The sequence below is a fragment of the Neophocaena asiaeorientalis genome, unplaced genomic scaffold, assembly GCF_003031525.2.
Source record: "Neophocaena asiaeorientalis asiaeorientalis breed wild unplaced genomic scaffold, Neophocaena_asiaeorientalis_V1.1 scaffold160, whole genome shotgun sequence".
In the NCBI taxonomy this organism is placed as follows: Eukaryota; Metazoa; Chordata; class Mammalia; order Artiodactyla; family Phocoenidae; genus Neophocaena; species Neophocaena asiaeorientalis.
In genome coordinates, this window is record NW_020175675.1 from 681,949 (window position 1) to 707,473 (window position 25,525).

Here is a 25,525-nt window from a genome sequence, read left to right on the forward strand (position 1 = left end):
GCAGGCAGCCTGGGAGGCGTCGCCAAGGAGGAGGGACAGCCATGAGGACCAGCACTTCACAGGGCTTTACGTGCAGAGCATAGACAGCATCTTGCCTTATTCTATTACAGTCCCAAGTGTTTATTACCGACCCTCCTGCTGATTCTATTCCCTGTATTGTGCTTAGTAGGTAACACCTTCCCAGTGGACTTTCCCAGTGGAATGGGTCAGCTGAATTAACATTTTGCCCGGACAACTACAGTCAAACTTTGTTTTCATTAAAAACATACAGCACGGAACATCAGTCTTACATCTTTCTTAGTCTTAAAAAATATAAATATAGAGGGATAATTTGTACAGGATGTATAGGTATGTACACCTTTAATATGCACATGAGAATTCAGAACAAGTTTATGAAACTTGCACTTTAGGGAGGCCTTCCTCCTGGGGCTTTTGAACAAAGCTCTGGGCTAGTGGGCAGATGCTTGAGTTCCCATGGCCCAGTACCCATCTACCGGGAAGAAGTGAGCCCTCCTGACTGCAGGTGCAGTGTCGGGACGGGGCAGCTGGCAGGTCACGGGTTCCTCTCCACCGGCTGCTGAAGGCAGAGCTCGCTCCCGGCAGAGACAATGGGCAGACTGTTCTCCAGGTGGTGGTTGATGAGGTCGTTGATACTGTCAAAGATCCTGTCCTTTGTGCGGATCTGTGAGGGTGCAGAGGGAAGGTTAGCACCACCCACAGGCAAAGGAAGGAGAACGCCCCCCCACTGGGAGTCAGAACTGGAGACGCAGCCTCCTTAGCGACCCAGGGTTTCCTTGTGCTTTCAGAGGTGGTGTCTGCTAAGTCCCTGGTCCCTGTCACTGGCCATTATATTCAGTCAGTTCATCTGTCCACCCCTCTGGGACTGAGCCATGGCCTCCCCCACCTTTAGCAACCAGGGGCCGTGGTGAGATCCTCTGCAGCCCAACAGCCTCCTCTCTCTGGCTCCCCTCCTGCCCTCATGGGATTCATCCCAGAAACCTCTGTCCTGCACCACCCAGCGGTGTCTGCAGGCTCCCCTGCCCCTGCCACCTGCAGGCCTTTGCCCGGCGGTACTGGCCCAGACAGCTTCTTCCACCTGGGAGCCTAGCTCAGCCTCCAGGTCAGCACCTTCAGGCCCCCGTCCTTCCTCACCACCCCTCCCCAGGCCAGCTGTCAGCATCCTGCGCACCTGCCAGGAAGGAACCCACAGTTGTGAGGAGGGGCTCCAAGTTCCCACTGGAGGGTGACCCTTGCTGGGATGGAGGGGCAGTGCTGCACGTTTCTGGTCACTCAGTTCTAAAGCTTAGTAGGGTGCCTGTCCATGAACTTCTCCTGAATAGATGAAGGCCTGAGATGGGGTGAGGGTGCTGGGTGGCGCTTTGCCTCTTCCCTCTGCACAATGGCCCTGTGCTCTGGTCCCTGAGGGCCACCAGTCCCCCCACCCTGAGCCGGTACACTCACAGTATAGACCACACTTGAAGGAGGCAGTATGAGTTCTGGCCAGGAGCAGTGTCCAAGCGTGCTCCGGATGCAGCCCCGGGGGCCTACTTCTTTGAGAGGGAACGGAGACGGGGCAGGGAGCAGGCCCCTGGCTGTACCCACTAGTGCTCCAGTCCCATTGATGACCCTCACAATGGGTCTGGGATGCCTGGGTACCCCAACCCCTCTCTCCAGCCTCATTGCTGGGACCCATCCCTCCCTTGGAACAACCAGGGAACAACCATCCCTCCCTCAAGGATCTGAAGGCACATCTATTCTCCTCACTTACTTGTCCCAATATTCTTTCCCCAAGTTATTTTTTTCTTAATTTTATGGAGTATAGTTGATTTAAAATGTTGTGTTAGTTGCTGCTGTACAGCAATATGAGTCAGTTATACATAAACATATATCCACTCTTCTTTAGATTCTTTTCCCATATAGGCCATTACAGAGTACTGAGTAGAGCTTCCTGTGCTATACAGCAGGTCCTTATTGGTTATCTATTTTATATATAATAGTGTGTATATGCAAATCCCAATCTCCCAATTTATCCCTCCCCCCCCTTTCCCCCCTGGTAACCATAAATTTCTTTTCTGCATCTGTGACTCTATTTCTGTTTCATAAATAAGTTATTTGTAACACTTTTTAGATTCCACATATAAGTGCTATCATATGATATTTGCCTTTCTGTGTCTGAATTACTTCACTCAATATGACAATCTCTAGGTCCATCCATCCTTCTCCAAGTTCTTAATCTCACTCTCCTTTCCTAATGTGGCCACCCTTGTTTCTCCCCCTCCATCAACCCACCAATGGGATGTCCATCTCTGGGCCTTCAGTCCCATATCTCATTCTCTCTCTAAATCTATGCTTCAGGTGTGTATATCAGAAGCCCCTGCCCAGGCCATCTGCCCTGGGCTTTAAACTTTTTAAAATTAGGATGCTCTCCTCTCCTGGGTTCCAACTCTGATGTGAGGCTCCTCCCCACCCACCTCTGTAAGCACTGAAGGGGAAGAAACTTCCCAGGCCATGGGGTCCCCTGACTCTTGGGCATTAAGCCTCAGTAAGGGTGTAATCTGATGGGCACATTCAGAAAAAAATCTTTTTGCAAGACTTTCTGGCATCTTTGCATCAAGGTTGTTTAATCCTCCTGGGGCTCCTTAGAATTCCCCACCCAGAAAGACCCCCTGGGTAAAACAACAGGCCCCTTCCTTGGATGCTGAAGGCACCCAGGAGCTCAGCTTGAGCCTAGTATTATCGGGGTGTTGCCTTTACATCATTGACTCCTTATTTCCACTTCTTAATGATTAACACTCATTTATGTTCTGGGGCAATAGAGACAGATGAAGAAGGATTTATGTTGGGAAAGTGTCTGGGACAGTGGTCTAAACCTGGGCTCACGCTGGCATCACCTGAGTTGCTCTCAGTAACCCCATGCCTAGGCCAACTTCACCAGGAGCTTGGGATGGGGCCTGGGCACTAGCATGTTGTATGTTCCCTCCATGATTCCAACATGCTGCCAAGCTGAGGACCACTGGTCAGGGTTTTTGTAGTACGTAGGCTGGCCAGTATAAACATGCACACATATAAGCACACAGAAGAGTAAGCCATATAAAGAAATAGGCAGTTTACTTCACTCCTATAAACACTTGCTGAAACTCTGATCTGGCTCCTGCCCAGAGAACTTGCAGCCCACAGAGCCATCTGTGTGGACTCACCTGCCATGTGCTGGAAATGCCAATGGCTGATTTTAAAAGCCCAGCAGCCCAGACAAACCTAGGACAAACTTCTCCAGATACATAAAGGGATTCTGCTACAGTGATGACACATGAATGTTAACCCCATAAAACTACGTTAGGCTTTGCATAGCAAAAAAGCATATAAAAGTGAGGATGAGAGCCTTTGTTTTAGTTCAATACGCATATATTGAAAATGAAGAAAAATCTGAAATCAATAATCTAAGCTTCCACTTTAGGAAACTAGAGAAGGAAAAGCAAGTTAAGTTCAAGTTAAGTAAAGGGAAAGAAATAATAAAAATTAGGGCAGAAATCAATGAAATTGAAATAGGAAATCAATACAGAAAATCAATGATCCCCAAAGCTAGTTCTTTGAAAAGATAAATAAAATCAATAATCCTCTAACCAGGCTAAGTAAGAAAAAATGAAAGAAGACACAAATTACTAATATCAGAAGTGAAAGAGGGGTCATCACTACAGATCTCACAGATGTTAAAAGGATAATAAAGGAATATTACAAATAACTTGAAGCTTTCCCAGTAAGACCAGGAACAAGGCAAGGATGTCCCATCTCATTACTCCTTTTCAACATCATAGTGGAAGTCCCAGCTAATGCAACAAGTCAAGAAAAGGAAATAAAATGTATGCTGATTGGAAAGGAAGAAATAAAACTGTCTTTGCTTACAGATGATATGATTGTCTATGAATAAAATCCAAAAAAATCAACAGCAACAACAACCAAAATACAAACAAACAACCAAACATTCCTGGAACTAATAAATGATCGTAGCAAGATTGCAGGATAAGAGGTTACTATACAAAAGTCAGTTGCTTTCCTATGTATAAGCAATGAACAAGTTGAATTTGAAATTAAAAACATAATACTATTTATTGGGTTGGCCAAAAAGCTTGTTTGGGTTTTTCCCAAAACATCTTATGGAAAACTCCAAACAAACTTTTTGGCCAACCCAGTATATTAGCACCCCCAAAATGAAATACTTAGTTATAAATCTAACAAAATATATACACAATTATATGAGGGAAACTACAAAATTATGAGAGAAAGTTTTAAAAACTAAATAAATGAAGATATATTCGGTATTCATGGATTGAAAGACTCAATATTGTCAAGATGTCAGTTCTTCCCAACTTGATCTATAGATTCAATGCAGTCCCAATCAAAATCCCAGCAAGATATTGTGTATATTGACAAACTTATTCTAAAGTTTATAGGGAAAAGCAAAAGACCAAGTGTAGCCAACACAATACCAAAGGAGAAGAATAAAGTTAGAGGACTGATAATACTCAACTTCAAGTTTTACTATAAAGCTTCAGTAATCAAGATAGTGTGGTATTAGTGAAAGAACAGACAAATAGATCAATGGAACAGAATAGAGAGCCCAGAAATAGACCCACACAAATATAGATGACTGATCTTTGACAAAGAAGCAAAGGCAATACAATGGAGTAAATATTGTCTTTTCAACAAATGGTGTTAGAACAGCAAATCGTGCTAGACAACCACATGCAAAAAACTGAACCTAGACACAAACCGTACACTCTTCACAAAAATTGACTCAAAATGGATGATAAACCTAAATGTAAAATGCAAAACTATAAAACTCTTACAAGATAACATAGGAGAAAACCTAGATGACTGTGGGTTTGGTGATGACTTTTTATTTATGATATCAAAGGCATGATCCATGAAAGAAGGAAATGAGAAGCTGGATTTCATTAAAATTAAAAACTTCTGCCCTTCAAATGACACTGTCAAGAGAATGAGAAGACATGCCACAGATGGGAAGAAAATATTTGCAAGAGACATATCTAATAAATAAAATAATATATAATAACAATAAATAATAAAATAATAAGTTTGGACTATTATCCAATAAAATATTCTACTATACAAAGAACTCTTAAAACCAACAATAAGAAAACAAACAACCAGACTTAAAAATGGGCCAAATCAAGAATACATAATGGGGAAAAACAGCCTCTTCAATAAACGGTGTTGGGAAAACTGGACATACAAAAGAATCAAACTAGAATACTTTCTCACACCATATACAGAAATAAAATGGATTAAAGACTTAAATGTAAGACCTGAAACCATAAAAATTCTACAAGAAGACCTAGGCAGACACTCTCTGATATCGGTTTTAGCAATAGTTTTTTGGACATGTCTCCTCAGGCAAGGGAAATGTAAGCAAAAATGAACAAATGAGATTACATCGAGCTAAAAAGCTTTTGCACAGTGAAGGGAACTACTGACAACAAAAAAAGGCCACCTATAGAATGGGAGAAGATATTTGCAAATAATAAGCCCAATACAGGGTTAAGATCCAAAATATACAAAAAACTCACACAACTCAACATAAAAAAGAAAAATAACCTGATTAAAAATGGTCAAAGGACCTGAATGGACATTTTTCCAAAGAAGACATACAGATGGCCTGTTGGCCAACCGGCATGGAAAGATGCTCAACATCACTAATCACCACAAAAATGCAAATTAAAACCACAGTGAAACATCACCTCACACCTGTCAGAAGGGCTATTGTCAAAAAGACAAAAAATAACAAGTGTTGACCAGGATGCGAAGAAAAGGGAACCCTCCTACACTGTTGGTGGGAATGTAAATTGATGCAGCCACTGTGGAAAAGCAGCATGGAGATTCCTCAAAAAATTAAAAATAGATTTCCCATGTGATCCAGCAATTCCACCTTACTGTCCTAGCAGTATCTCCAAGGGTGGGAGCAGCAGTGGAGGTGGGAAGTGGTGGGTCAACCTCAGGATGTTAATTTTTGGAGTAGAATATCAGGTTTGGGATCTGAGGGCACAGGAGAGACTGAGTGAAGTCTCTGAGCTCTTCTCACCACTCCCCTTCATTGATTCTGGACGTTTTCTCCATCAGGGTTGACTAAGCCAGATGTGTACATCTGTCAGAAGGGACACCCTATGCCCGGGTTTTGCTCTGTAGTCTGGGCTCTTCACCTTGATGAGCAGTGGAAGAGGGCAGTGGTGGACGTGAGTGCCATGAGGATGGGGTGATGCAGGGGGCAGTCATCCAGGAGGACAAAGGAGAGGACAGCTAAGTTGCAGCCTGGTCTGAGCCACCTGATCACCTCACAGGTGAGCCTCCATGCCCTCGCAGATGTGGGGCTGCTTGATCAGCCCTTTGGAACTCTAACTTTCCAGCAGTATTGGGTTTATGAACTTTTGTTCTAACTGTTCAGAAAGTATAATAATTCCTTGTTGCTTGTATCAACTAGCACAGCAAATTCTACCTTAAAAATAATTTTTTAGGAGCTCTGTAGATGGATAGAATTGTAGTCTCTCTAAATGCAGAACTTTCATCCCAGGAAGATCCTCCGGGGCCCTGCTAGTTCTAAGTGCTCACCTCTGTGAGGCTTCCAGGGTGCCAGCTGATAAGGCACTGCTCAAGAAAGTACCAAAAAAGTCCTAATTCCAGCTTAAAGGAGGAAGGCTGGGGCACTCAATGCATCCCCAAGCTGTCTGACCCTGCAGCACTCACCACCAGCGACCATGCCAAATGTACTTTGGTGGGGGAGAACCCTGGACCCAGAATGCAGACCCAGGGAGGACAGAGCCATCCCACAAAGCTAACCTGATAACTTTGTGAAAATCTGTGAACACAGAGCAAACTAGGAAGAGAAGAAGCACAGAGTAGCGTGAACAGCAGGCTCTCCCGCAAGCCTGCCTGGACTGCTGAGAAGCAGAGGTTGGACGCTCACCTGCGTCCTTACAGGTGAGGCTCAGCCATCCCTTTCCCAGGATAGAAGCTGTGTGCCTTTTGCTCCCTCTAGTGGCTGGCAGAACACACTGGCGAAGAAATTGAACTGAGAGCTGGAAGCTTCCTTCAATATTATCTGGTGTTGCCCTCCCCAAACATTTTCTTCTTAGCCATGAAGCAACCCTGTGACACAAAGCCCCAGGCGGAGGCCCCAAAATGTACAGGCCAGGAAGGATGCGTTCACACCAGACTGTGGTTCTCAGCTTGAGCAGCACCAAAAGCCCTTAGGGTCTTCTGGAAGCACAGACTGCCTGACACCCCCACCCCAAGAGATTCTGACTCAGCAGGTGGAGCCTGAGTATTTGCATTTCTAGCAGGTTCCAGGAGACAGGGGACCCCACTCTGAGAACCACTGGGCGAGAAGAGTACAGCTTGAAGCTCTGTTGGTCTAATTGCATTGTTGACAGGAACGTGACAGTACCTGCCCTGTTCATTCAGCCCCTCCACCCACCCAGTATCAAAACAGAAATGATGGGACATTCTCAAGATGCTCCACTGAGATGTAAACCAGCCAGACCCCAGCGCTTTCCTTCGTCACCCAGCTGGGTGCCAAGCAGCATTCTGTGTGCTTTGTGAACTACCATCGGACCTCCCCCGCCAGCCCCCAAGATAACTGTCTGGTGTAGTGACAAGAAGCCAGTTTCAAGCACCTGGGTTCACCTCCCCACCTGTCACCTCCTAATGGTGCCCTTTAGGGCAAGTTACTGACCTCTCTGAGCCTTCATTCCCATGTAAATTTGTTATCATAATAGTCCTACTTCATAGGATTCTCATCAGAAGTAACTGATTAATGTGCATGAAGTCACACAGTGCAGGGCCCCTAGTACATGCTCAGTAAATGTTTGCTGCTCCTGTTTTTCATACCATACTGAGCAGTTTAAACTTACCCTGAAGGCAACGGCCATCCTGGAGAGATTTAGAGCAGGGAATGACATTAGCGGAGCCTCCTGCTGGCAGTGAAGGGTGGGGGGAAATGCACTGACAATCCAGGAAGAGAGGGACCCTTTCAGAGATATTTAGGGGATTGGTCAGTCAGAGAATGTGGAGTGTGAGAGGGAGGTGCTGGTGGCAGAGGCTTGCTGACTGGGCAAGCCATGGGAAGGCATCCAGGGGGCAGCTGGGGTGAGGAGCTGGGAACGATGGGATGATACCTTCCCCTTTAGACGTGGTGGGCTCAAGTTGCCTAGAACACTTATGTGGAGTTGCTCTGTAGGCATTTAGAAATTGTGCATTTAAAAATGGCACATTAAGGGAGTTCCATGGGGGCCTAGTGTTTAGGATTCCAGGCTTTCACTGCCACAACCCGGGTTCAATCTCTGGTTTGGGAACTGAGATCTCACAAGCCACGTGGTGCAACCAAAAAAAAAAAAAAAAAAAAAAAAAAAAAAAAAAAAAAAATCATGCCTTAAGGAGTACAGTCAATCGATGACAAAATGATTACATTCAGCCCCGTCCAAAGGGTGGCACCAGAACAGGCAAAGCTGTCAGTAGAAGATGTCTCCTGATGAAAACTCTGATTCCACAGGAACAGTTGCACATACAGACCTTCAGCCCTCTGTCTACTGTCTCAGCTTTGGCTGGATCCACTGGAACATCCTCCCACCCCCAAAAGTTCATGCCTGAATGCAACCTAACACAGATAGGATGTAGACCCACCCTGGCCACATTGCCTGGCTTCTTCCAGACTTGAAATTAAGGTGCAGTCCAGGTCCCTCCTAAACCCAATGTCTACAGTGCTGGCTCCACATCAGCCCCTGGTGCTGCAATGCCAAGGGTCATACTTGGAATCTTGCACACCAATTGCTTACGTTTTCCAATTGATGCCTTGCTCCACATGAACACTCATTTTCCATCCAAACTGTAAGCTTGATCATGAATCCCTGCACAGCTGGGATCCTGGAGATCTTCCAATCTCCCCCTCCCACCCCATGGTTTCCCTGACCAGCCACATCCAGGGTGAGGGGGACTATTTTGGGCTGCCTGGCTCTGGTTCCTTCTAGGTGTAATGTCCCTTCTTTTTCCAGTTCCAAGGTACTAAGGAGCCTCAATCATCCCCAAGTTTGCCCAAAGTCAGCAAAGTCTGTTTCTGATAATAGAAGAGAAAAAAGTAGAAGCCTGACCACAGTATCCAAAAGGGAAATTCATAGGAAATGTTCACCAATCAGGGTTTCTTCAGAGCCATGCCAGAGAAGCACAGAAATGTTGTGGACACATTAGCTCCAAGCTCCCCTAGGGCATTGGTGTATTTACAGAAAAAAAGGAGGGAAGGTCCCTTACCAAATATTGAGTGGGGAAGATACTAAAATGTACCTATGTGTTTTTACTTCTTTAATTTTGTAATTGTCGATAGAAAATAAAGGTGGGTGAATAGCTGATGTTTTACATCATTAAATGATTCTCTTTTTACAGGAAAGGCATGAGTAAAGAAATTCTAATTTAAAATGTAAGGCTGAGTATAGGCATTGTCTTATCCCATCTTCACCAAACCCAGTGAAATGACAGTAGAGGAATAAACTTCTAAAACAAAAGAGAAGGAGGTGGATTGCCAGTGGATACTGTAACATCAGCACACTGTGGTCTAGCAGAAAAGAGGAAGCCTGTTGAAATAAACGAGTGAGGAGGAGGGTAGCTTAGAATGTAGAAGGGAGGGCGGATCCTGCAGCTGAGGAGAGCGAGGAGCAATGGTGGGAGGGAGAGCAGTTAGGCTGCCTGGAGAATGCTCCAGAGTAATTTAGCCAGCAGCTCCACCACCCCCTCCTTCCCCTTTGCCTCCTTATAGCCAAACTAGTATTTTGCCTTCAGGGAAGAAGCCAGAGAATGTTTATCCAAAGAAATTAAATAAGACATCTGGGGGAAATTAAGGCTATAGGAGGGTAAAGGTGATTCCAAGTAAAACGCTCCTGGGAGGTACCCAGCGTAAAAGTCCGAGCCCCCTCCTCTCCTTCTCACCCTACAGTCCTCTAATCTGTCATACAACAGCTTCCTTTCACCTAATCCCCTCCAAAATATCCCTACCCCATGCCTCACCCACCACACACACATAATCTCAGTCAGTCTTCAATGCTAATGCCAGGAAAGACTAGAGGGAAAGATACCTAAATGTATTAGAGCAGAGGAGATCCATCCCAGGAAAATCAATCCAGTCTCTTGTTCTTATATATGGCAAGGAAATGTACTGGGCATCTTAAGAATGTCAGTACCATGAAAAGAAAAATCATGATAAGCAAACAAACACCTGACCCCACAAGTTAAGTTGGAAAATAGACAAAATATTTAAAACAACTCATATTAATAACACCAAAAAGTAAAAATGTTCTTCTTCTTTTTAACCATTAAAAAGAACAAGATGCACAATAAAAGTAAAACAATCAGAAGATAACAAATTTTCCTTTAGAAATTAAATATACAATTTGTAAAATTATACATATAATAAGTTTGGAAGATTATCAAGGAAAGCTTTCAGAACATAGAGCAAATTTTCAAAGAACTGGAAACTTGCAGGAAAGAAGAGACAGAAGATCAGTCCAAGAGATCCATCCCCTCAACCAGGTGTTCTAAGGGGAAAGAATAAAGAAGGTAAGAAATTATCAAAGAAATAATATAAGGAAATTGCCCTGACCTAAGAAAAAACAAAAATTTTCAGATGGAGAGGGTTCATCACATCTCTGGAAAAATGAATAAGAAAAGGTACACACAGATTCACGACCACGTCATTGTAGAAGGTAAAGAAAAAACTAAAAATGTCTAGTAGGTAAAGAAAAAGTAATCTACAAAAGATTAAGAATCAGAGCAGCCATGCTACAGCCAACCATAAGGTGAATCAAAGTGACTTCAAAATATATTTTCAGACATGTAAGAATGAGAAAGTTCATGCCCGTGCACATGTTTTGAGGAATAACTCCAATTAAAGTGAGTGAAAACCATAAAAGAGGAAGATATAGTATACACAACAGGCTGAAACTCACCCAGGACTCCAATGAGACTATGTCCTTAGAATAATGGGTTTGCTTTAGTAATCTATTAGTCCACATTAGAACAGAAAATCAGACTGTCTTCATGCATGTTCCAAAAATAGTTGGAATGAGCTGGATAATAGTAATGACATGGTGAGGAAAACTTAGGTCTCTTCTCTCAAGAAGAAGGCAATTAGAAACTTCAATATTAACTTATTTAAAAGTAATTGTATAAAATAATATGAATATAATGTAATGTTGGGCCTAACATAGAAGTGTAATATACGTATAACATATTTGCCAATAACAGTACAAAGGAGGTGGGCAGAGCAAAGCTGCATTAGGCTAGGGAAATAATTTCAGAGGGTAAGGTAATATAACAATGCATTGTTAAGTCTGTAACATTAATATAATAGATTAATATGTATAACAATAATGCCACACTAAGGGGATACATTCTCTGACCAAAATGAAATGAAACTGGGACTCAACAGCAGGAAAAGAATTCAGAAACTCACAAATACATAGAAATTCAAAAAAAAACTCCTACATAATTAATGAGTCAAAGAGATATCAGGAGGGAAATAAGAAAATACTTAAAATAAATGAAAACGAAGACACAACAGACCAAACTTATGAGCTACAGCTATACTTAAGAAATTTATAGCTGTAAATGTCTATATTAAGACAGAAAATATCTCAAATCAATAACATAACCCCTCACTTAAAGACCCTGAAAAAAAGAAGAGTATACTAAACTTAAGGCAAGCAGAAGAAAGAAAATCATAAAGATTAAAGCAGAGATAAACAAAATGGAGAATAGAGAAACAATAGAAAAAAATCAATGAAACCAAAAGTTGGTTCTTTGAAAATGTCAACAAACTTGACAAACCTTTAGCTAGATTGACCAAATTAAAAAACAAAGAAGACTCAAACTACTATACTTAGAAATGAAAAGGGGAACATTTTCCCCATATTATAAAAATAAAAAAGATTATAAAAGAATACCATGGAAAATTTTATGCCAACCAATTTGATATTAGGTGAAATGGACAAATTCTTAGAAAGACACAAACTATCAAAACTGACTCAAGAAGAAATACAAAATCTGAATACACCTATAACAAGTGAAGATATTAAGCATTAAACAGAAGTACCCCAAAAGAAAAGCCCAGGACCAGATAGCTTCACTGCTGAATTCTATCAAATGTCTAAAGAAAAATTAATATAAATTCTTTGGAATTTCTTCCGAAAAGTAGGAGATGAGGGAATACTTCCAAATTCAATCAATGAGGCCAGTAGTACCCTGATACCAAAACCAGACAAAGAAACTACAAGAAAAGAGAACTACAGACTAATATCTCTTATGAATATGGATGCAAAAAATCCTCAACAAAAAGTACTAGCAAACCAAATCCAGAAACGTTTAAAAATAATTATACACTATGACCAAGCAGAATTTATTCCAGGAATGCAAGGTTGGTTTAACATCTGAAAACCGATTGATGGAGTTGAACATATCAATAGAATAAAAAACAAAAATCACATAATTATTTCAATAGGCACATAAAGAGCATTTGACAAAATCCAACACTTTTTCATGTTAAAAGATACTCAAAAAAGTAAAAGGAAATTTACTTAACGTGATAAAGGACATCCACCTAAAACTCACAACATCATACCTAATGGTGAAAGATTGGATGCTTTCCCCTTAAGATAAGTAAAAAGATAAAGACAACCGCTCTTGCCACTTCTATTATTCTATTGGATGTTCTAGCCAGGGCAAATAGTCAATAAAAAGAAATAAAATGCATCCAGATTTGAAAGAAGTAAACTATCTCTATTCACAGATAATATGATCTTATATGTAGAAAACACTAAGGAATCACTAAAAACTACTATTAGAACTAATAAATGAGTTCAGCTAGTTTGCACGATATAAGATTAATACAAACAATTAATTGTAGTTATATACTTGCAAAGAACACAATGAGAATGAAATTGAGAAAACAATTGCATTCATGAGTGCATCCAAGAAACAAATATATGGAGAGGAATAAATTTAACAAAGTAAGTGGAAAACTTACACTCTGAAAACTAAAAAAACATTGTCAAAAGAAATTAAAGAAGATCTAGATAAGTGGGAAAACATCCCATGTTAATGGACAGAAGACAGCATTGTTAAGATGGCAATACTCTCTATCCCCCAGTTGATCTGTACATTCAACACACAATTCCTATAAGAAACCCATCTGACTTCTTTGTAAAAATTGGCAAGCTGTTTCTAAAATGTATATAAAATTGTGAGGTTCCCTGAATAGCTAAAACGATCTTGAAAAAGAACAAAGTCAGAGGACTCACTCTCTTTGACTTAAAAACTTACTACTAAGCAACAGTAATCAAGGCAATGTGGTACTGCCACAAAGGTAGACATAGGGATCAACAGAATGGAATTGAGACCCACACATATATGGTCAATTGATTTTCAGCAATGCCAAACATATTCAATGGGGGAAAGAATAGTCTTTTCAACAAAGGATGCTGAGAAAACTGGATATCCACCTGTAAAATAATAAAATCGAAACATTGCCTCACCCCGAATACACAAATTAACTCAAAATGGACCAAAAGCCTAAATGGAAAAGCTAACACTATAAAACTCTTAGAAAAAACAGAGGGATAAATATTCATGAAAAAGACTTTAAAATAACTTGAAGGTGCCTTAAAGATGCTCAAAGAACTAAATAAAGATGTGGAGAAAGTCAAGAAAATGATGTATGCAAATAATAGAAACATCAATAAAACCTATTTAGAAAACCTAAATAGGAACCAAAATGAAACTCTGGAGTGGAAAAGCACAAGACAGAAGAAAGAATCAGGGAGCTTGAAGATAGGACAATTGAAATTTTTGAGTCCTAGGAACAGAAGGAAAAAGATTGAAGAAAAGTGAACAGAGCCTAAAGGACCTGTGGGATACCATAAAATAGATCAACATATGCATTGCTAGAATGCTAGAGGGAGAAGAGGGTAAAAAGAGAAAGACATAGTACTTGAAGAAATAATGACAGAAATTTTCCAAATCTGATTAAATACATGAGTATAAACGTCCAAAAAGCTCAATGAACTCTAATAAGGATGAATATAAAGAGACCAACAAAACAGATCATTAGAGAAATGCAAATCAAAACTACAATGAAATACCATCTCACATCCATTAGGATGGCTGCTATCAAGAAAATAGAGGGCTTCCCTGGTGGAGCAGTGGTTGAGAGTCCACCTGCCGATGCAGGGCACACGGGTTCATGCCCCGGTTCGGGAAGATCCCACATGCCGCGGAGCGGCTGGGCCCATGAGCCATGGCTGCTGAGCCTGCGCGTCCGGAGCCTGTGCTCCGCAACTGGAGAGGCCACAACAGTGGGAGGCCTGCATACAGAAAAAAAAAAAAAAAGAAAATAGAAAATAAATGTTGGAGAGGATGTGTAGAAATTGGTACCCTTGTATACTGCTGGTGGGAATGTAAAACGGTGCAGCCACTGTGGAAAAAATATGATAGTTTCTCAAGAAAATATTACAAATGAATTACCATATGATCCAACAAATCCACCTTTGGATATATGCTATAAAAGTCTAAAGTGGGGTCTGGAAGAGATATTGCATACCCATGTTCATAGCATCATTTTTCACAATAGCTAAAACATGGAAGCAACCCAAATATCCATCCACTGATGAATGGATAAGCAAAATGCGATACAATGCGATACATACATATAATGGAATATTGTTTAGCCTTAAAAAGGAAGGAAATTCTGACACATTCTACAATGTGGATGAAACCTGAGGGCATTGTGCTAAGTGAAATAAACCAATTACAAAAAGACAAATACTGTATGATTCCACTTATATGAGGTATACTTAGAGTAGTCAAAATCATAGTTACAGAAAGTAAAATGGTGGATGCCAGGGACTGGGGGTTGGGAATGGGAAGTTATTGTTCAATAGGTATAAAGTTTCAGGTTTGAAAGATGAGAAGGGTTCTGGAGATGGATGGCAGTGGTGGTTGCCTAACTATATAAACATACTTAGTATCATTGAACTGTACACTCAAAAAGTAGTTACAATGGTAAATTTTATATTACATATATTTTACCACAATAAAAAGTGAAGAGAAAAAAAAGAAAAGGAAGAAAAAGTAGGCAAAGGATCTGAATAGACATTTCTCCAAAGAAGATACACACATGGCCAATAAGCACATGAAAAAATGCTCAACCTCATTAGTCATCAAGGAAAATGCAAATCAAAACCACAATGGTATACCACTTTACATCCACTAGTATGTCTAGAATCAAAAAGTCAGATAATAACAAGTGTTGGTGATGATATAGAGGAATTGTAACCCTTATACACTGCTGGTTGGAATGTAAAATGGTATAGCTGCTTTGGAAAACCGTCTGGCATTTCATCAAGAGAAAAATTATAGAGTTACCATTTGACCTAGCAATCCCACTCTTAGATATATATCCAAGAGAAATGAAACATATGTCCATGCAAAAACTTGTACGTACCATTTATAGCTGCATTATTCACAATAGCCAAGTGCCCATCAACAGACTAATCATAAAATGTGGTATGTCCAAAAATGGAATATTATTCATCCATAAAAAGGAATGGAGTGCTCACACATATTACAGCATGGGTAAGCCTTTAAAACATTATGTTAAGTGAAAGAAGTTAGTCAAAAGTCCACATATTATATAATTCTATTCATACATATGTCCAGAATTGGATAATCTATAGAGACAGAAAATAGCTGAGTGGTTCCTAGGGCTGTGGGATGGGAGGATAGGGAGGTGATAGCTAAATGGTACAGCATGAAAATATTCCAAAATGGATGGTGATGATGGATGCTCGTATCTGCAAATATACTAAAAACCACAGAATTGTACACTTCAAGTGTGTATTATGTAAATTCTGTCCCAACAGAGCTGTTTTTAAAGATCTTTATGTTTACCAGTTCATAGATAATACAAGAGACAAGAAACAAGTTAAATAATGCCACAAGAAAGCAAGGACACAAATCACTACATGGGAAAATCTACAGACAAATGTCCAGTTCACCAAACAAATCAAGGTGTAGAGGGAAACAGAAAGAAAGCTTCTACAGAGTGAGAATCTTAAGAGACATAATGAAATGCATGATGTGGACAATCTATGGATTCTGATTCCAACAAATTTACTATAAAAAGAATATCTTTGAGATAATCAGGAAATTTTGAGTATGTTTAGTAATTAGTTTTGGGTTTTGTTGGCTATAACAATGACATGTTGTTGTTGTTGTTTTAATGTCCTTATTGGTAGGGATGCGTGCTAAGGTAGTTATAGTAGGAATGATAGGAGGCCCAGGATCTGTTATGAAATACTTTGCAAAGCTCCTCTTCCCCTTCCTTTCCTCTCCTTTTCCTTCCTAAGTGAACAAAAAGTCCAAATGCCAAGAAGACAGGTGTCTGTGATGTGGGGGTCACGTAGCCACAATGGCCCCAAGTGGCATCCCAGAGTGCGGGCAGAGTGGGTATGCCCAAGGGCTGGATGGATGGATGGACTGGCACAGGGTGTCAGAAGCATCCATGCCAAGGAGAAGGTTGGGCAGCCCACCATGGAAGTCACAGCCAAGGAGGGGGAGGGCATGTATGTAGGAGGATCGAGCAGTGTGGGTGTCAAAATATGAACAGGGTGAGGAGGGAACCCATGTGGGGACAGTTGGACAGAGGAGTCGAAATCCAGGCTTGATGAGGAAGGTTTCCACATACAAGGAAGTTCATCAAACAAGTAAAAACATTAAGAATAATGGGAGTCAGTTTTCTCATTGTTGGAGAAGGGAGTCCCTTATTTGTTACGGCAGCACAGGCTAGACTGACTGGTACGAAGGGAATTTCAAAATAACAACAGGGCTTTATTAAGTGGAGGGATCAGGGGGCTTTTTGTTTTCTTAATTACCCTGAGAAGAAAATAAAAACCTGATAAATGTGGATGTTGGATGGTTGTCATGGTTTGGTGAGTTCAGGAATGCAAAAGCCCCTGTACACGCTCTCAAACATGCCATAACCTGAGACCACGTTGACGAAGCCCATGGAATACCCAGCAACGTGCAGCCGTAGCTTGTTCAAATGCAAGCACAGTGCCCACATCACTTCGCTGGCCCTTCAAGGCCAAAGTGATGAATCAATGATAAATGACTCAGGGAATAATTTTAGACACAGAGGGCTGACTAAATGATTCTGAAAGATGTTGAAAAGAAAAAAAAGTGCACCAGACTCCATATCTGAGGCTGTTCCTACAGACCCACTCGCCGGCTTCTTTTCAGCTGCTGTTATCTAGGGTCGGTAGCCTCAGCACCTCTGCAGGAGCTCAAAAGCCCTGTCACAGTGATCCTTGTCACCCACATTTCCAGCATGCCCAGGCGCCCTCGTCTTGAACAATCAGTGCACAGTGGGAAGGCACATAGGTTGGTATACTCTGGAGTAAATTTAGACGTAGAACTGTTTTGCATCCTTATTTATCTGAGTAATCTGTTCTGCCAAGTTTCCGCCTTTATAGTCAGGGACCAACCAATTACCATGAAAATCAGATGAATAAATATTGAAGAGAATGTGTTCATCGTCTATTTTGGTGTCCTCACAGCAAGGAAGTGACATTACGTTTTTAATTAAGTCTTTCATTTCCATTTTCTTTTTCAGCTAAAGCTGTCCTCCATAGGATCAATTAAGCTAGATAATCAGATCCCACAAAAAGCCCCCCAAAAGAACAGTTATTAGTAGGTGTGATTTACAGATTTTCTCAACCATACTGCAAATTTCTCCTCCAAAATTAAAGCTGTAGAGACAGCACAGCTTGGGGTGTTTGGGCTTGCTCAGACACCTGGTCTAACTTCACGTCCTCCTTGTCTTCTACATTATCTTGATACTGGTTCATGAATGTATAATATATTAGTAGTAGTACATATCTTCTGTAAATCATCTTCTTGTCTATAAGAACTGAGTGAACAAAAAAACTAATCGTCTTTGATCTATAAGAGGGTATAATTTAGCTAAATTTTAACTTTAAAAAAATACCTAAAATTTTCAACTGAAATATTCCTATTCTCATAGGATTTCTATTTCCCTCCTATTTTCCTTTAGATAACTGCAACTAATTTAATAGGTAGCCAATGCAAATGGAAAGAACTCTGGACTGAGTCTGTGTAGAAAATCTCACTTGTGACCCCAGGTCACCTTCTTCGGTCCTCAACCTCCTAACCTGAAAAAGCCTGAGGTTGATTTATGTATTCAGTTATCTAATGCTTATTGAACACCAGCTATGTGCCAGGCACTATTCTAGATGGTGGGAAATACTGCAATGAACAAGACTGCTACCCTCTTGGAGATTACAGTCTAGTGGGGGAAACGAAATAATAAACAAATTAGCAAATAAACGAGTGCTTGTTTGTGATAAGTGCTTAAGGGTAAAAATAAATCAGGGTAAAGAAATAGGGGATATCGAGGGGATTCTATTTGAGGTAAAATGGTGGGGGAAGTCTCCTCTGACCTGAGTAAGCCTAGATCATTGTAAGAGGTGTGTATAACCACATAATCTTGACACCCAAACCAGATGAGCACACACAAGAGAAGGAAGCAAAGACAATGAAGACAGATTTCTCTCATGAACTGTGCCTGAAAAATTCTAAAGGAAATATTAGGACTCCAAATCCATGATTACTATGTCAAGACCAAGCAGGGTTTATGCCAGGATGCAACATCAGAAAAATCTACCTGTGTAATTTCCCACATGAATGGACTTTAGGAAAAAAATCATGGTATTATCTCAAAATCTGCTGAAGAAGCATTTAATAAAGTTCAACACCTATACATGATAAAAGTAGTTGGTCAATTAATATGTATAAATAGGTAATGAGAGCAGAGATTGCCCTTTTAACTGGCTCATGGACATATCCCAGGTGCAAAAAACAATGCCTGGATTAGTTGTCATCCAGTACACATTTGTTGAGTGAATGAATGAATGAAGTCTTTTAGGTTGATAAGGACATCTACCAAAAGCTTACATCATCCTTAAGGGAACAATACCTCAAACATTCCTTCAGGTTGGAAGCTGAACAAGGGCGCCCTCTCCTGGCCAATGCTCAAAGGTGTCCTTTAATGTCTGGGATTGGAAGGCAGGTGAAAAAAATCAGTGTTTGCAATGGCAACGACCGCTGGTCCAGTAAAACGACCACAATCAGCAAAATTTCCAGGCTCAAGATCACACTACTTTCCTCTCCCTGCAGCAACAACTACTGAGAAAAAGTGATCAAAAATAACATACCACTTACAACAAGAACTAAAACTATCCCTAGGAAGTAACCTAACAATGGAAACAGAAGAACTTTCTGAAGAGAATTTTAATATTCTAACAAAAGACATCTTAAAACTAAATAAGTGGAGACATGCCATGTTCATGGAGGTGATGATTTAATATTGAAAAATGTCAGCTCGCCCCAAATTAATCTGTAAATTCAGTGCAAGTCCTATCGAAACCCCAGCATGTATTTTTGGTGACTTGATAAAATGAATCTAAAATCAGTACAAAGAATAAAGGTCTGAGAATAGCTAAGACAACTTATAAAAAGGAGACTCAAGAGGAAGGATGCACACCACCAGATATTAAGACAGTTTAAGGCTGTAATGACTAAAGCAGTACGGAACTTGCACAAGAAACAGACAGTCAAATCAGTAGAACAAAACTGAGAGTCCAGAAACAGACCCATGACACAGAGACTTAGTATGTAATAGAGGGAGCATCACTACCACAGAGAAAAGGTGAATTATTTAGTAAATAGTGATGGGAGAATTGGCTCACTACATGGCCATTTTTAAAATGTTGGGTCCTATCTTATATCATCTTTTAAAGTAACTTCAGTTGGAATTGAAAGGTAAATGTGAAAGACAAACAATAAAGCTAGTAGGAGAAAATATAGAGTACCGTACATCTGTGATTTGTAGGTGAGAAACCTTTTAAAACTCAAAACTATAAAGCATAAAGGGGAAAATTGATGGATTCAGCTACATTCCCCAAAAACAGACTTTTATCTGATGAAGAATGTCACAGACAAAACTATCTGATAGGTGAAGATGTGGGAGAGTACATATGGAGATTCTATTGCTGGAATAAACTCAAGAAAACCCAATAAGAAGATTAAAAGAGAAACATGGAGGAAAGATAGGAACATAAAATTTATGGAGAAACCTGTTAAAGTGCAATCAAAGAATTGCACAGCAAACAATGAGACATCACTTCACTCCCCACCCGCACCAGATTAGCAAAACTAGATAGAGAAAGGGTGGGTGTGGGACCCTCACGCTCTGCTGCTGCACTTGTCAGTAGCCCAGCCATTCTGGAAGCAGATGCAACCCCTGATGACATTAAATGTATGTACACCCTATGATCAAACACTCCTGGGATATGCCCCAGAGAGACCATCCCAGGTGCAGGGGAAACAGGCACGAGGTTTGCAGCACCTTCAGTTTTTCAATGTTTCACAAGAGAGCTCAGGAAGTGATGTGCAGATGGTGTATCCAGTGAGCCCCAGATGGCCCACCCAAGTAACAATTCAGTATACGGAAGGCACTACTGACAGATCTTAAAAACATGTACCGAAGGGAAAAAGAAAGGAATGATTTGTGGAATAACATCATGTTTGTTTGCAAATTTCTGAAACACACAAACACAAAATATGTATTTTCCCTGGTGTGCATATATGTAAAAAAAATCCACACAACAAAAGAAGGTGAATTGGATATATGTTACATTCATGGGGAGTGGTTGCCCAGCTGGAGAATGGAAGAGAAGAGAAGGTGCAGAGGTCTAGGGAGCTGAGTTGTGCAGGCAACTTAGTCTAGACACCTGAGGCAACAAATCATCTCAGGTAACACCGCCTCTTTCCCCAAACACACACAGTTAAATTGTGTCCAAGTTCAACTGAAGACTGTCTTCATCCCTACCCGTCAATCAAAAAATGCAATGTCCTTCATAGAGAACAGACTTGTGGTTGCCAAGGGGAAGGGGAGGTTGGGGAGGAAAGGATTAGAAGTTTGGGTTTAGCAGATGCAAACTATTATCTATAGAATGGATAAACAGCAAGGTCCTACTGTATAGCACAAGGAACTATATTCAGTATCCTGTGATAAATCATAATAGAAAAGAATATGAAAATGAATGTATATACATATGCATAACTAAGTCACTTTGCTGTACAGCAGAAATTAACACAACATTGTGAAGCAACTACACTTCAATAAATTTTTTTTTAAATGCAATGTTCTTAACCACTATTGAGATAACTCTACCTGCTGCTTTGTTTTCACTGGATAAAAAAATTTTAAACAACAATCCTGGAATTTACTCAATGGTTAGGCTAAGGTAACTACATTTATTAAACTTAGTAATTCTTGGACTGTGCCAGGGTGAAGTCAAATTTATTTATTGACTGAAAGATGGTATATTCAGTCAACCCCATAGAATTATTCAGACACAACTGTACTGCCAGGAAGTGCCAAAATCACTGTCATGAGGTATTACTTCTCTGGGTGGGAAAGCAAGAGGCTAATTAATAGGAGGCTTACTTACTGCTTCATCACATTTTATAACCTGCAAATAAAAACTGGTGATTCAACTTGTAGAGATATTTGAGGTAAATATTAAAAGCCCAGGAGCCCTGTACTTCTTTGTCCACTATGAACATATCTGAAAGGAAAACTTTCTCAGTTTTTGTATTTATTTTAAAGAACATGAGAATTAAACCTTTCAACCCAGGCCCTGGGGATTTCCAAGTTTTGTAACTTGCACAGGGTGTCCTGACCATGGGCTCCTGTAGCCTGGCTCTGGCCTGAAAGCATAAGTCCTCTGGGCCTGGTCTCCAGGGCCCTGGAGAAGTGACCATCAGGACTCAGCAGGCATATGTGAGTAGAGGAGAGAAAGTGGTCCCCAGTGCAGTGACCCAGGGTAGACTGTCGGAGGGAGGTTGCCCAGTGCCGGCCACACTCCGCCCTGTGCTCACCGTGCCTTCTGGGTCCACGAGCAGCAGGTGCTTGGCCTGGCCATTGTGCATGCCAGTGAGGACAAAGGAGCCTGGGTTGGTGGTGCTCTTCCTGACCAGGAAGTCTCCATCTCTCTTCAGTAGCCCCTCTGCCTCCTTCCTGCTCATCTCCCCTTGGTACCAAGGCTCTGCTTTCAGCTCTTCCAGCATCTTAGCATCCGGGGCTCTGGGTGAGACGGGGCTGATGCACTCCACGGAGGCTGCCTTGCTCAACACAGGCCCCAAGGACTGGTTCTTGAGAGCATCTTCAAAAGGTTCTGCCAACAACATTTGCCAGCAACACGTCAATCCCAAGGAGAACAAATGATAAACAGTACAATGTGAGGGCTGGAAATGCAAAGGCAACTTCTACCAGAAAAAAAAGAAGTAGAGAAAAATGACTGGCTGGTAATACAACAAGACTCATCATAACAAGCATTTGAAAGCAAAGCCCAAATCTTGGCATGATTCATTCTGATGAGTCTGCTTTCCCAAGACAGCTGGGCATTGTGTCTTGTGCCAAAGACTCAAGCACACCCTTTGCCTCACTAGTTAGAATGACTCCATTTTTGCACACTGCAAGAGGCCATGAATATTACATGCCATCTACTTTCTCTGGACTATTGGCTAGCCTCTTCAACAAATGTGTTCTCTTCTGAATAAAAACCTGCCAATACCAAAGAAAATACACAAAGGAAAAGACAAGTGGCAAGGTCTTGATTTCATGCAAAACTGAAACCCAGCCCAACAAATGTTTCTTTCAAAATTTTTGTATTAGGTGAATTCTTAAAAGAGAAGAAAACTGACATTTATTGGGTGCCTTTTGTGTGACTTGCCCCAGGCTAGGAGCTCTACCTCCCCTTGATCTTCACTTGTTTCCCTGTAGAAAAAGGCTCTTGTGTGAGTGTTTGAGATTGAGCTTGATTTTATGCTCTTCAGAACATACTTCTCACTGCAGGCCATGGCTCTAAGAGCCACAAATATCAGCGGTAAGAGAAGTCACCAGGCTCATCTAATGAAATCTCAATGTTCGATTTTCAAACAAGGCAATATGTACAACAGCACTCTGAAAAATGTCCACAGTACCACACAAGTGTAAGGTGTTGTGATGATTATCTAGGACCCCACTGCCAACCTACTACAATGCAAGCACCACAAGAACAAGAATGGTTCTCTCCTGGGCACAGCTACATCCCTCTAGTCCAACATTGTTCCTGGGACATAGTTTGTACCAATAAATATTCAGTGAGTGCTGTAAAATCAGACCAGTTTGCTAAATGTTGGTAGAGAATGGGCAGAAGTGAAGTGAATAAATGAAACCAAAACTAAATCATTTTGACACTTGTTAAATGATTTACAGATTTGGGGCAAAAAAGGGGTTAAAACTATGGGCTAAAATTATGTTTGTAGATTTTCTCTTTTTATTCTACTTTTTCCCTGATTACCTGGAGTAGTTGAAAATTTGTATTCTGTTTCTGTACCATCACCATCATCACCACCATCACCATTACCACAACATCATCATCACCATCATAATCACCATCACCTCAGCCCCACCACTAGCATCAACATCATCACCATCACTATCAACATCATCATCACCATCATCATCATCACCAACACCACTATCACCATCTTATCATTATTATCACCTTCATTACCACCATTACCATCATCACCATCACCATATCATTACCCTTACCACCATCACCACCATCACCACAATCATCAGCATCATCACCACCATCAGTACCATTACCATCACTAACAGCACCACTACCACCATCATTATTTAGCTATAGTGGTTCAAGATAAACACAGAGTGCTAGGTCTACTTTTCCATACTTTTCAATAGATACTAGCCTCTCCAGGACTCTTTATACTTTCGGTTTCCCCTTCTTTAGTTTTGGGAGTAGGAGTAGAAATTGATGGATGAAAAAAGGGAGGTCTGGCTTTCATTTTTCCCATCTCAAACCCCAGCCAAATCTAACTCTCCTCAGGCTCTGGGGCCAAGAGTCACTGGTATATTGACTAAATTAAACAGTGAAAATTGTCTGACCATAAATACAACTACTAAACTGAAGTTGGGAGATATCGTTACAACTGGAGCTACCACTTTGCTCTGCATCTTGAGAAGTTGCTTCATACCTCCTAGGCTATTTCCACATTTTTTTAAATGAAGAGATTAGACTAGATGATTCTACAGTTCTTCTAGCTCTGGTGATTTTTAAAATCAGAATGGGAGTCCAGTGTCCCATTCTGGGGAAAAATAGACTTTTGTTGTCATGGTGCAGCCTGTTTATAAAAACACTCAGCCCTGTCCTAACCCACATACAATAACAGGTATGTATTGTATGTGGTGAACCAGCAGTGAAGTTACCAAACCTCTCTGTTTCCTCCTCTATAAAATGGTAATAATAATAACATCTACCCGTAGGACTATTGCAAGAATTAAATAAAATAATAAGCACCTAGCCATGTGGTAGAAACTCACTAAGTGCTAGTCTCCTCTCCTTCCCTCTTCAACCTGTACAATTCTCAAGGAAATTGAAAAAGAAATTCGGGGATGTAAAGCTGTTTGTGAGCTTGGGAAGCTCTTTCAAAATTCCTTAACAACAATTTACACTTTCATTAATCACAGGTGATTTATTTTTCCCAATCTATATGCCAAACAGAGGTCCATGGTACACATCATACTACAGTGCAATCAACAGGAGTTTGGGGTTACTCTTCTTATCCCGTTTTATTTTTCATCAGAGTACCTGTCACTACCTGTAACACATGGTGGTTATTTAAACTTCATGAGAGTAGGGACTTTGTCTATTTGGTTTTCCTGTATATCCGCAGTAAGTAGACTAGTATTTGACACATGGTAGGTGTTCAGTAGAGAGGAAGAAGGGGAGAGAGAAAGAGAAAAAGTGAGAGGGAAAGTGAGTGTATGTAGGCAAACAAGAGGGTATATTATAATTTCTTGCTTATATGTTAGTCTTGTTCAACAGACTAAGAGCTCTATGAAAACAGGGGCCAAGCCATTTCATCTTGGCATCCTTAAAACTGATACAGTATTTGGCACACAATATCCAATTAATACCTAAGTGAATAAATAAATGAATGCATTTATGTATATCATTTGTCTCAATACGATCTTCAAGAGCAAAGTCAATTATAAAACGGGGGTGGGGGGACTTCCCTGGTGGTCCAGTGGTTAAGAATCCGCCTTCCAATGCAGGAGACGTGGGTTCGATCCCTGGTCGGGGAACTAAGATCCCACATGCCATGGGGCAACTAATCCTGCATGCTGCAACTACTGAACCCGTGTGCTCTGGAGCCCGCATGCCACAACTGGAGAGAAATCCGCATGCCACCACGAAGATCCCATGTGCTGCAACTAAGACCCAACACAGCCAAATAAATTAATTAATTTAAAAAAAAAAAA

At 40.9% G+C, this 25,525-nt stretch overlaps 1 protein-coding gene across 1 annotated transcript in view; it reads right to left on the minus strand.

Annotated features, from left to right (window-relative positions):
• Window positions 1-553: 553 nt before the first annotated feature.
• The window catches only part of SHC3 (SHC adaptor protein 3), a 139,297-nt gene continuing 114,325 nt past the window's right edge, over window positions 554-25,525 (minus strand). The window contains exons 11-12 of the mRNA XM_024731943.1: window positions 22,072-22,367; window positions 554-682 (exon numbers count right to left, since the gene is read on the minus strand). Coding sequence (XP_024587711.1) covers window positions 554-682; window positions 22,072-22,367 — 425 coding nt within the window. The remainder of the gene's footprint in view (window positions 683-22,071; window positions 22,368-25,525) is intronic.